A 13,745-nucleotide genomic window follows, 5' to 3' on the forward strand; every position below is an offset into this window, starting at 1 on the left:
AAATAAATCACACATTAGACATTAAGCACATCTTGGCAAATAAAAAAAATTAGATAATTCCTTGAATTTTGTCAGATCATAATGGAAATCTTTTTGAAACCAACAGCAAGAAAAAAGTATAGAAACTATGCAAACACAGGGAGATTGAATGATATATTTTCGTTTTTTGCACTAGGGGTTAAACCCAGGGGCATTTTACCATTGAGCTACATCATCCCCAGTCCTTTGCATTATTTATTTTGAGACAGGGTTTCACTAAATTGCAGGTGACCTTGAATTTGCAATCCTTCTGCCTTAGCCTCCCAAGTAGCTGGGATTACAGTGTGTACCACTGCTCTCAAGCCAAAAATTACACTTTTGAATGATGAGTAGAAGAGCTTAAGGGAGAAATTTAAAAATTCTTAGGCTGGGCATAGTGGCAGACACCTGTAGTCCCAGCGACTCAAGAGGCCTAGGCTGAAGGATCACAAGTTCAAGGCTACCTCAGAAACTTAGCAAGGCCCTAGCAATTTAGCAAGACCCTGTCTCAAAAGGAAAAATAGAAATGGCTGAGGATGTGACTCTTTGGTAAAATGCCTCTGAATTCAATTCTTAGTACCTACATAAGTACATAAATGTATAAATTTGAGCAAACTGAATTTAGGAGTATATAAAAAGGTTTATATATCATAACCAAGTAGAATTTATCCAAAGAATATAAAGTTGGTTCAACATATAAAAATAAATCCATATACTATACCAAATTAATACAGGAAAAAACAGATGCAGAAAGAGCATTTGACAAAATGTAATACTCTTGTTTTATTTTTTGGTGCTGGGGATCGAAACCAGGGCCCTGTGCATGCAAGACAAGCACTCTATCAACTGAGCTATATCCTCAGCCCCCAACACTCTTTAATGATCAAAAAAATTCAACAAATTAAAAAGCAACTTTCTCAACCTAGAAAGGTCATCTGTGAAAAACCCACATTCAATATCAGATTTAATAGTCTAGACTGGAAGTTTTCCCCATAAGATTAGAAAAAGTATAAGGATATCTATTCTCACTACTTCTCCTGAACATTATACTGGAGGTTCTAGTCAGGGCAACTAGGCAAGAAAATGATAGAGGCATCCAGATTACAGATGAAGAAGTATAACCATCTCTATTTTCAGATGACATGGTTTTATATATAGAAATCTGTAAGGAATCTAACAACAACAACAACAACAACAACAAAACTATTAGAATTAATAAATGAGTGCAACAATATTGCAGATACAAAATCAATAGGTAAAAGGCAATTGTATTTTCTTTTCTTTCTTTTTTGGTACTGGGGATGAAATATAGGGGTGCTATACCACTGATCTATATCACCAGTCCTTTTTATTTTTGAGATAGGATCTCAGTATGTTGCTGAAAGTCTCACTAAATTTTTGAGGCTGGCCTTGAGCTTACAGTCCTGACTCAGCCTCCTGAGTTCCTGAGATTACAGGCATGTGCCACCATATCCAGCTCAGTTGTATTTCTACTACTAGCAATGAATAATCTGAAAATGAAATTAAGGAAATAACACCATTTATGATAGCATCAAAAAGAACAAAAAGTGGTGCTTTCTTGTAATCCCAGCAATTTGAGAGGCTGAAGTTTGCAAGTTGGAGGCCAGCCTCAGCAATTTAGTAGTACTCTATGTCAAAATAAAAAAAGGACTGGAGATGTAGCTCAGTGGCAAAGCATCCTTATGTTAAATCCCCAATCCCCCTCACCACAAACACAAAAATTAACAGCATAAATTTTGGAGTTCAGAAATGAATTCTCATGTTTATGGTTAATAAATTTTCAATAAGAATGCCAAGACTACTCAAGGGAAAAAGAATAATCTTAATAATAAATGGTTCTGAGTCAACTGGATATTCACATACAAAAGAATGAAGATGGATTCCTACCTCACACTATAGATAGAAATGAACTCAACATGGATCAGGGGACAAAATTAAGAGCTATAAAACTCTTAGAAGAAATCAAAGTCATAAATCTTTCTGCCCTTGGATTGGGTGATAGTTTCTTAGATACTACACCAAAAGTATAAGCAACAACAACAAAAAAATGATTAATTGGATAAACTAAAAACTTCTGTGCTTTAAAAAAATGCTATCAAGAAGGTGAAAGAAAACCCATAAAACAGTATAAAAATCTTTAAACATTTTACCAAATGTTTAAAGAACAATGAATGCAATAATTCTCAACTTCTTCCAAAAATAGAAAATGGGGATGTAGCTCGGTGTAGAGTGCTTTAGTAGCATGTGCAAGGCCCTGGGTTCAGTCTTCAGTATAAGGGGAAAAGAGCTGGCAAAAGATCTGAAAAAAAGCTGGTAAAATATATTTCTTCAAAGAAGATATACAGATGGCCAATAAACACATGGAAAAATGCATAATCTAATTAGTCATTGGGAAGTGCAAATAAAAATCACCATGAGATACCACTTCATATCCTCTAGGAAGGTTATATCAAAATGAAGCATTAACAAGTATTGGGGGTGGGGGTGGCTGGGGTTGTAGCTCAGCAGTAGAGCACTTGCCTAGCACGTGCGAGGCGCTGGCTTCCATCCTCAGCACCACATAAAAATAAATGAATAAAATAAAAGTATTATGTCCGACTATAAAAAACTAAAAAGTATTTTTTAAAAAGCAAGTATTGGCAAGGATACAGAAAGACTGCTATTCTCATACCTTGCTAGGGGAAATGTAAAATAATGCAGCTCTTCAAAAGACTAAACAGAGTTAACATATGACTCAACAATTCCAATTCTAGATACATACTCAAGAGAAATGAAAACGTGAATATTCATGGCAGCACTTTATTGGTAGCCTCAAAATAGAAACAACACATTCATTCAACAGATGAGTGGAAAAGCAAATTGTAGTATTTCTACATAATGGATTACCATTCAAGCACACATAAAAAAAAAAAGAATACAGTATTGATAAATGCTACAACACAAATGAACTTTGAAAACATGCTAAATGAAAGAAGCTAAACTTTTATAAGTAACACACATTATATGATTTATATGAAATGTCTAAATAGGCAAATCCATAGAGATAAAAAGTATATTAGTGATTGATAGCAGCTAGGAGGAGGTAATGAAAGCAACTGCTACTTAGTATGGGACTTCTGGGGAAAATGAGAATTATCTGGAAGCCAGGCATGGTGGATGCCTGTAATGCCAGCTTCTCAGGAGGCAAGCAGGAGCATCACAAGTTTAAGGCCAGGCTGGGCCACTTAGAACATGTCTCAAAATTTAAAGGGCACACAAGGCCATGGTTTTAATCCCTAGTACTGCAAACAAGAACAACAAAAAGAGCTGGAGTAAGGTGGTGTGGTGGTTCCTAAATAACTTTAAATTGTACATTTCAAGAGGTTGAACTATACGACTTAAATATCATATCTCAAGTATAAAAATAAATATATATGGGAAGGTTGATAGAGAATCATGTCTCTAACTCAAATGGTTCAGGGAAAACATTTTTTGTAACTTTTCTGTAAACTTGAATTATTTGAAATGAATAGAAAATGACATTGAAGATAATTATGTTATAGGGGTAAAGCTGGTTCTATTCCACTTGTAGTGTTTGTGATTTTTTCATTTTATTTGTTTGTTTTTGCAGTTCTGGGGATGAAACCGAGGACCTCACACAGGCAAGGCAAGTGTTGAATCCCGATGCAAAGAAAAGACCACTGACTCCAATTTTAAATAGAATTAAAGCAAGCTTGTATTGTGTACACCAAAAAAGAATGATCAATGACTGTCTCTCCCAACCTGGGCTAGAGACCAGCACTCCAGCTTTCCAGGAATAAGGTTTTATAGCACAAAAAATTGCAAAGGGGGCGTGTCTTGAGAACTTACAGATAACAGGATTTTGACAAGCATAATACAAAGGAAGATCATACGTTAATGATTTAAATGGCTTAACATTTCAAGGTAGGGAATAAATTTAGATCCCAACATCAGAATTTATGAGGCACGGCTAAGGTTTTAGAGAGAATTGTTATCTGGTCAGGGAAAGCGAGGCATGGGTGAGTTCAAGGCACAGGGAGGAACTCCAAACAAGTTTAGAAATCACAGTAATTTATAGTAAAACAGAAATTAACTTTTCATGACTTTGTGATGAGATGACTCACAATCTTAAGATGGAATTAGGCTGGGTTCATCACAAGTAAAGTGATCTTCCACTGAGCTATATCCCCAGCCCAGAAATTCTTTTTGAAAAGTGAATCAGGGACTGGGAGTGTGGACAGTGGTAGAGCTCTTGCCTCGCACGTGGGAGGCACTGGGTTTGATCCTCAGCACCACATAAAAATAAAATAAAGGTATTGTGTCCATATACAACTAAAAATATATTTTTAAAAGTGAATCATTCATAAAATTAAAATGATAATACTTAGTGTGGAATTTGATTCTGAAAAAATCTGGGTTCTAGACCTGTAACATCTCATACTATTCTTTAATAATATAAGGCAGTACAACATAAAGTTAATAACATGTTTGTGATCAGACAGATGTACTACTTTCTAGTTGATGACTTTGGGGAATGTTACTCAACTTCTAAAAGCCTCAGTGTTGTGGTTTAGCTTTATTCATTGATTTTTAAAAAATAATTATTTATTTATATGTGGTGCTGAGAATTGAACTCAGTGCCTCACACATGCTAGGCAAGTGCTCTACTATTGCATTACAACCCCAGCCCAGTGTTGTGGTGTAGATATGAGGTGTCCCCCAAAAGCTCCTGTGTTAATTCAGGACTATTCAGAGGTGAAATGATTAAATCATGAGAGGTGTAGCCTAATCAGTCCACTCTAGTCTGACTAGACTAACTGAGTAGTAACTGTAGGTAGGTGAGGCTTGGCTTGAGGAAGAAAGTGGGTCACTAAGGATGTGCCCTGGAAGAACTGATCTTCCTTGTGGCCCCATCAGCACCCCCTGCTTCCTGGATGTCATGAGTGGAACATATTCCCTGCTATACCATCATGCTCTGCCTTGTCTTGGGCTCAGAGCAATGGAGTCAGTCAATCTGGATGGTACCTCTGAAACCTTGAACTCAGAATAAACTTATACTCATTTAAGTTGTTCTTGTCAGCTAGTTGAGTTATAGCAATGAAAATCTGACTAACACATTAAGTTTTCTCATCTGTAAAATGGGAAAAATTAATAGATTGTTCTGTTCCTTATAGGGTGAGTAATGACTTCTCCCATGATTAGGATTACAGTCAACCTCATTTATTATATAGTCCAATGTTCTAGCTTTTTAGTTGTATATGGACACAATGCCTTCATTTTATTTTATTTTATTTTTTAAAAGGCATACTAAGCCTTTTTTTTTTTTTGAGAGAGAGAGAGAGAGAGAGAGAGAAGTTTTTAATTTTATTTTTATGTGATGCTCAGGATCAAACCCAGTGCCTCCCACGTGGAATGTGAAAGTTCTACCACTGAGCTACACTCCCAGTCCCTGACTCACTTTTAAAAAATTTATTAGACAAATCATTATTAGACAATTAATTCTTTATTTCTCTGCTACCTACAAAATAACTACATTATTGCTCATCATTAAATTTTATTATTTATTAACCATGCTAAAAGATTTATTATGAAAGCATATTAGCAAAACCTTTTGGAAGTAATTAGGAGAGATCTCCGTTGTCTATTGTCATACTCACAAGCTGACTGTGTACAACAAGCACAGTCATGTCACTAAGTTTACCAAGTCTAACAGTTTACTCACTATTAGAAAATGAGTAACAAAATAGTTACCTTGACTTTAATGAGATAAAAGCTATATTTCATATCCCTGCCTCTAAAGCATGGAAAACAAAAATGCCTAGTTGGAAATAGACTTGATGCTTACCAGTTGTTTGTTGTGCTGAGGCAGAGGACAGGGCTGGGCACCAGTTGGCACCTTGTATACTGGTGTTACGGACATACTGGCAGGATGGGCACATATGAAGCGCACTTGTACAACCTCCACAGCTGGACTAGGGTTCAGGACTCCTGGGTGATTTCCAATTCGAAATGTGAGAACCTTTAAGGAAATATTAGAGCAAGAGATAATTATGGGTAGACATTTTAAAAAATAATTTTTAGTTGTAAATGGACCACAATACTTCTGTTTATTTAGGTTTTTTTTTTTTTTTTTTTTTTTTTTTTTTTGTGGTGCTGGGGATTGAACCCAGTGCCTCACCTGTGCTTTGCAAACTCTCCATCACTGAGCCACAACCCCAGCCCTATCTATGGCTAGACATTTGATGTCGGTTGAGCACATCTAAATGTGTCATTCAAATTCCATTACAGAGTGTTGATTTGGACATTGTAATCAGACAAATCCCTTAAAGATATTATAGTTCTTAATTATCTGTGTTTTGGGGCATTAAAGGTATCATGAACTTTTAGAAAAATTGAGCTTTGGAGTCTGGGGTTGTGGCTCAGTGGTAGATCACTTGCCTCATATGTGTGAGGCACTGGGTTTGAGCCTCAGCACCACATAAAAATAAATAAAATAAAGGTATTATGTCCATCTACAACTAAAAAAAAAATGAAGATAAAAGGAAAAAAAAAGAGAGAGAGAGAAGGAAAAGGGAAAAAGGAAAAAATTGAGCTTTGGCCAGACATTCTCCAGCATCCAGTTTGTAAAGAAAACAATCAAGAGAGCAATAATCAGACCAATGAGGACAGCTCTGCTTTTGCTACTGAGATTGACCATCAGCATTCTTAAATCTGCATTACTGTGTCTTAATGGACAGTGGTTTATTTTGTTGTAAACATGTGTTTGTAGAACTATTCTAATACATAAAATTTTTTTCTCTATTCTAATAAATAAAAAGATTTTTGCTCCCATGAGATAAAGCAAATTTACAAAATTAAAAACAACCAAGCCTCGATCTATTAGCTCAGTCTTTGCCTCCAGCAAACTTTTGTTACCAATTGGTAAAAAGTGTAAAAACTAGGGCTGGGGTTGTGGCTCCGTGGTAGAGTGATTGCCTAGAACCCAGCGCTTGCAAGGCCCTGGGTTCGATCCTCAGCACCACATAAAAATAAATAAATAAAGGTATTGTGTCCAGTTACAACTAAAAAATAAATATTAAAAAAGTATAAAAACTATGTTGTGTTACAATTTGTCTTATGTGAAAGTAATAATGAATAACACTGTGGAAACAGAAAGAAATTAGGATGCTTTAATTGGTAGTTAATTAAGCCCTGAAATTACTAATAGTTCATTCAATAACAGGAAAAAAGAAAACTACCTCAACATAACAGAAGTTTTATATTGAAAAACCCATAGCTAATGTTATATTCAATGGTTACACTGAAAGTTTTTTCTCTACTCAAGAATAAAGCAAGGATATACACTTTTGCCACTTCTATTCAACATTGTTCTACAAGGTTCAAGAGCACATGCTTGAGCTGGGCTGTGGCTCAAGCGGTAGCGCGCTCACCTGGCATGCATGTGGCCCGGGTTCGATCCTCAGCACCACATACAAACAAAGATGTTGTGTCTGCTGAGAACTAAAAAATAAATATTAAAAAATTCTCTCTCTCTCTCATACTTTCTCTTAAAAAAAAAAAAAAAAGAGCACATGCTCATGTATAAACTACCAAATGAATTCAGCAAAGCATCTGGAGACTAAGTCAACTTATAAAAATCAGTTACATTTTTATACACTAACAATGAACAGTTTGAAAAGGAAATTATGAAAGCAATTCTATTTAAAATAGCCTCAAAAAGAATAAAATATTTAGGAATTAGTTTAACCAAGGAGGTGAAAGACTTGTACAATGAAAACTACAAAATGTGGTTAAAAGAAGTTAAAGAAGATATTACTAAATAGAAAGAAATCCCATATTCATAGAATGGAAGACTTAATGTTAAGATGTTAATACTATCCAAAGTGATTTACAGATTCAATGCAATCCCTATCAAAATCCCAATGATTAAGAAGGCTGAGGCAGGAGAATTGCAAGTTCAAAGCCTGGACAACTTAGATCCTGTCTCAAAATAAAAAGGGCTGGGCAATTAATAAAGGGCATATGAACTGAACAAACACTTCTCAAAAAAGAAATACAAATGGCCAATAAACACATGAAAGTACAAATACACAAAAAATGTTCAATATCATTAGCAATTAGAGAAATGCAAATCAAAACTACATTGAGATTTCATCTCACGCCAGTCAGAATGGTAGTCTCAAGAATACAAATGATAATAGTTGCTAGAGAGGATGTGGACAAAAAGAAATACTTTTGCACTGTTGGTGGAACTGTAAATTAGTACAACTACTATGGTAATCAGTATAGAGGCTCTTCAAAAGACTAGGTATGGAACCACCATATGATCCAACTATACCACTTCTCAGTATTTACCCTGAAGAATTAAAGTCATCTTACTATGGTGATACATGCACATTTGTGTTTATAACAGCACAATTCACAATAATCAAACTATGGAACCAGCCTAGGTGTCCATCAGTGAAGAATGGAAAAAGAAAAGGTGGGTACATACACACCATGGAGTTTTATTCAGCCATAAAGAAGAATGAAATTATGGCCTTTGCAGAAAAATGGATGGAATTAGAATCCACCATGATAAGTGAAATAAGTCAAACTCAGAAGGTCAAAGGTCCTATGATGTTTTCTCTCATATGTGGAACCTAGAGAGAAAAAAGGAAAACAAAAGTGGGGGTGGATCTATCAGTAGAGGAAAGGGACTAACGAGTGGGAGGTAGGGAGGAAGGGGAAAAACCTGGAGAGTGATATTGGCCAAGTTATGTTATTATATTGTGTACATATACAAATATGTGAAATATGAATATGTACAACTATAATGCACCAATAATAAATAAATAAATAAATAATCATAGCAAAATAGAAAGGGCTAGGGGTGTAGCTCAGTGGTAGAGAACCCCTGGTTTCAATCCCCAGTGCACCCCTCACCCCAACAAAATCACAATGATGACTTTTTCAATAATAGAAAAATCCATCCTACAATTCGTAGAGAATCTTAAAATTTTCCAAATAATTAAAAGAAGCTTGAAAAAGAATAAAACTAGGGAATTTAACTTTCCTGATTTTAAGTCTTAATACAAAGTTACAGTAATCAAAATGTGTGGTACAAACATCAAGGCAGACATGTATACCAATGGAATAGAGAATCCATGAAAAAATCCTTGCATATACGGTCAAATAATTTTTTAGAAGGGCACCAAGCCCATTTAATGGGGAAAGGGCAGCCTTTTAAATAATCAGCATGAAGAAAACTGGGTAACCACATGCAAAAAAAAAAAAAAAAAAAAAAAGCTGTGCCTTTTCCAAACACCATCGGTAAAAATTAGTTCAAAATGTTTCAAAGACCTAAATTTAAGACCTAAAAGTATAAAACTTTCAGAGTAAAATCTAGGACAAAGCTTGACAATATTGTACTGGGCAATGCTTTCTTGGATATGATACCAAAATACAGGCAATAAAGGAAAAAAAAAACAGTCAAATTGGACTTCACAAAAATTTTAAAACTTGTTCATTAAAAGATAAAGTCAACAGAATAAAAGGCAATCCGCAGAATGGAAGAAAATATTTGCAAGTCATATATGTGATAAGCAACCAATATACAGACTATATAGTGAACTTCCAAATTCAACAACAAAACAACCCATTTCAAAAACAGGCAAAAGAGGGCTGGGGTTGTGGCTCAGTGGTAGAGTACTTGCCTTGCATGCGAATGGCCCTGGATTCAATTCTCAGCACCACATAAAAATAAAATAAAGGTATTGTATCCATCTACAACTGAGGAGAGAGAGAGAGAGAGAGAGAGAGAGAGAGAGAGAGAGAGAGAGAGAGCCTTAAGGAGGTGTTCAGACATGCCTCAACATGAATGAAACTTGAGAATATTGTGTTAAGTAAAATAATATAGTGATAAAAAGACAAATACTACATATTTCTATATATTTGAGGTATTTAGAGTAATCAAAATTAGAAGCAGAAAGTAGAATGGTGGGTCATCAAGGGCTGGTGTGAAACACTAATGAGGAGTTATTTTTATTCATTTATTTATTTTTTGTGTGGGATTGAACCCAGGGTCTCACACATGCTAGGCAAATGCTTTACCGCTGAGCTATAGCCCCACTGACCTATATACTTAAAAATGATTAAAGTGGGGTCTGGGGCTCTAGCTCAGTGATAGAGCACTCTCCTAGTATGTGTGAGGTCCTGAGTTCAATTCCCGGTCTCTCTCTCTCTCTCTCTCTCACACACACACACACACACACATTTTTAAAGACAGTAAATTTTTTTTAAGAGAGAGAGAGAATTTTTTAATATTTATTTTTTCAGTTTTTGGCGGACACAACATCTTTGTTTGTATGTGGTGTTGAGGATCGAACCCGGGCCGCACGCATGCCAGGCGAGCGCGCTACCGCTTGAGCCACATCCCCAGCCCAAAGGCAGTAAATTTTATGTGTATCCTACTATAATAAAATTTAGGTCAAAAGAACATAATTAGCCCAGTGGCTTGGGAGGCTGAGGTAGGAGGATTATAAATTCAAAGCCAGCCTCAGTGAGACCTTGTCTCTAAATAAAATACAAAATAGGGCTGGGGATGTGGCTCAGTGTTTGAGTGTCCCTGAGTTCAATCCCTGGTACCCCCCTGAAAGGACATGATTAGGTCTGAAATTACTAATAGTCATATCATATATACAGTAAATTGACTATAAATATTAAAAAGAAGGTTGATTAATTATATCACAGTTCTTACTAAGTTAAAATCTTACATTGATGCCCTGTGGGCCAGTTATCCTTCCTGTGTTTCATACATAAATTTTTAAAAAGTAATTAATTAATTGGTTTTTTTTTTTAGTTATACATGACAGTAGCATGTATTTTGACATATTATACATATATGGAGTATAACTTCCCATTCTTGTGATTGTACATTATGTGGGTTATACTGATTGTGTATTCATATATGAATATAGGAAACCTGTCTGATTCATTCTACTGTCTTTCCCATTCCCATCTCCAACCCTTCCCCCCACTTCACACTCGCCCCCACAATCCAGTGAACCTCCACTCCGCCCCATTTCCTATCTATTGTGAGTCAGCATCCAAAAATCACAGAGAACATTTATTTGGTCTTTGGTTTTTTTTGGGATCAGGTTATTTCACTTAGCATGATAGTCTCCTGTTCTACCCATTTACCATTTACCAGCAAATGCCACAATTTCATTTTTCATTATGGCTGAGTAATTCCATTATGTATATGTATCACATTTTCTTTATGCATTCATCTGTTGAAGGGCACCTAAGTCCGTAGCTCAGCTATTGTGAATTGAGCTGCTATAAACATTGATGTGGCCGCATCATTACAGTATGTTGATTTTAAGTCCTTTGGGGTGGGATAACGGGTCAAATGGTGGTTTCATTCCAAGTTTTCTGAGGAATCCCCATACTGCTTTTCAGAGTGGTTGCACCAATTTGCAGTCCCACCAGCAATGTATGAGTGGACCTTTTCATCCACATCCTCACTAACATTTATTGTTACTTGTATTCTTGATAATTGCCATTCTGACTGGAATGGGATGAAATCTGTGTAGTTTTAATTTGCATTTCTCTAATTACTAGAGATGTTGAACATTTTTTCATATATTTGTTGACCATTCATATTTATTCTTCTGTAAAGTGTCCATTCAGTTCCTTTGCCCATTATTGATTGGATTATTATTATTTTTGTTGTTGTTGTTTTTTTGGTGTTAAGTTTTTAAAATTCTTTATCTTGGAGATTAATGCTAGAACAGGTGGCAAAGATTATTCCCCCATTCTGTATGCTCTCTCTTCACATGCTTTTTTTTTTTTTTTAAGAATTTCTTTTTTAGTTGTAGATGAACACAATACCTTTATTTTATTCATTTTTTATGTGGTGCTGAGGATCAAAACCAGTGCCTCACACATGCTAGGTGACTGTTCTACCACTGAGTTGCTACCCCAGCCCTTCTCTTCACACTCTTGGTTGTTTTCTTTGCTGTGAAGAAGGCTTTTAGTTTGGATACCATTCCATTTATTGATTCTTTTTTTTTTGGGGGGGGGTACTGGGGATTGAACTCAGGGGCACTCAACCACTCAGCCATATCCTCAGCCCTATTTTGTATTTTATTTAGAGATAGGGTCTCATGATTCTCCTGCCTCAGGCTTCCAAACCCCTGGAATCACAGGCATGCACCACTTTGCCCAGCCCATTTATTGATTCTTTTTTTAAGATTCAATCAAAGATTTCCTTTAGTCTTTTTTTTCCATTTATTGATTCTTTTTTTTAATATTTTTTTTTAGGTGTAGCTGGACACAACACAATGCCTTTATTTTTTTTTATGAGGTGCTGAGGGGTGCTGAGGATGGAACCCAGGTCCCGCCTGTGCTGGGCGAGGGCTCTACCGCTGAGCCACAATCCCAGCCCCCATTTATTGATTCTTGATTTTACTTCTTGTGCTTTAGGAGTATTGTCAAGAAATTCAGTTGCTAAGCCAAATGATGGAGATTTGGGCTTACTTTTTCTCCTCTTAGGCACAGGATTCTCAGGTCTAATGCCTAGGTCCTTGATCCACTTTGAGTTTTGTGCATGGTGAAAGATAGGGGTTTAATTTCTTTCTAGTACATATGGATTTCCAGTTTTCCTCACACCATTTGTTGAAGAGGCTATCTTTTCTCCAATGTATGTTTATGGTGCCTTTGTCTAGTATGAGATAACTATATTTAGTGGGTTTGTGTCTGTGTTCTCCATCTTGTACCATTGGTCTTCATGTCTGTTTGGGTGCCAATACCATGCCGTTTTTGTCACTATAGCTCTGTAGTATAATTTAAGGTCTGATATGGTGATGCCTCCTGCTTCATTTTTCTCACTAAAGAGCCTTTCTTATTTCCAAATGAATTTCATGACTGCTTTTTCTATTTTTATGAAGAACGTCATTGAACTTTTAATAGGAATTGCATTAAACCTGTGTAACACTTTTGGTAGAATGGGCATTTTGACAATATTAATTCTGCCTATCCAAAAACATGGGAGATCTTTCCATTTTCTAAGGTCTTCTTCAATTTCTTTCTTTAGTGTTTTGTAGTTCTCATTGTAGAAGTCTTTCACCTCTTTTTTTAGATCAATTCCCAAGTATTTTTATTTTATTTGTTTTGGTGCTGGGGATCAAATCCAGGCCTTGTGCATACAAGGCAACAATCTACCAACTGAACTATATCCCCAGCCCTCTTTTATTTATTTATTTATTTATTTTTTGAGGCTATTGTGAATGAAATAGTTTTCCTAATTTCTCTTTCAGTTGATTCATCACTGATGAATAGGAATGCAATTTTATATCCTGCTAATTTGCTGAATTTATGAGTTCTAAAAGTTTTCTGGGTCTTCTAAGTATAGAATCACATGTTGTCAGCAAATAGGGATAGTTTTGAGTTCATCTTTTCCTAATTGTATCCCTTTAATTTCTTTCTTCTGCCTAATTGCTCTGGCTAGAGTGTCAAGGACTATTTGAATAGAAGTGGCGAAAGAGGGCATCCTTGTCTTCTCCCAGTTTTTAGAGGGAATGCTCTCAATTTTTCTCCATTTAGAATGGTTTTGGCCTTGGGTTTAACATATGTAGCTTTTACTATGTTGAGGTATGTTCCTACTATCCCTAGTTTTTCTAGTGTTTTGAACATGAATGTATTCTGTATTTTGTCAAATGCTT

At 35.8% G+C, this 13,745-nt stretch overlaps 1 protein-coding gene across 1 annotated transcript in view; it reads right to left on the reverse strand.

Annotated features, from left to right (window-relative positions):
- Positions 1–13,745, reverse strand: part of Nup210l (nucleoporin 210 like) — a 116,839-nt gene that overhangs the window by 54,279 nt on the left and 48,815 nt on the right. Inside the window, exon 16 of the mRNA XM_076861989.1 lies at positions 5,885–6,058. Within this exon, the coding sequence (XP_076718104.1) occupies positions 5,885–6,058 (174 nt within the window). The remainder of the gene's footprint in view (positions 1–5,884; positions 6,059–13,745) is intronic.

This window comes from Callospermophilus lateralis, chromosome 7 (genome assembly GCF_048772815.1).
Source record: "Callospermophilus lateralis isolate mCalLat2 chromosome 7, mCalLat2.hap1, whole genome shotgun sequence".
NCBI classification, from domain to species: domain Eukaryota; kingdom Metazoa; phylum Chordata; class Mammalia; order Rodentia; family Sciuridae; genus Callospermophilus; species Callospermophilus lateralis.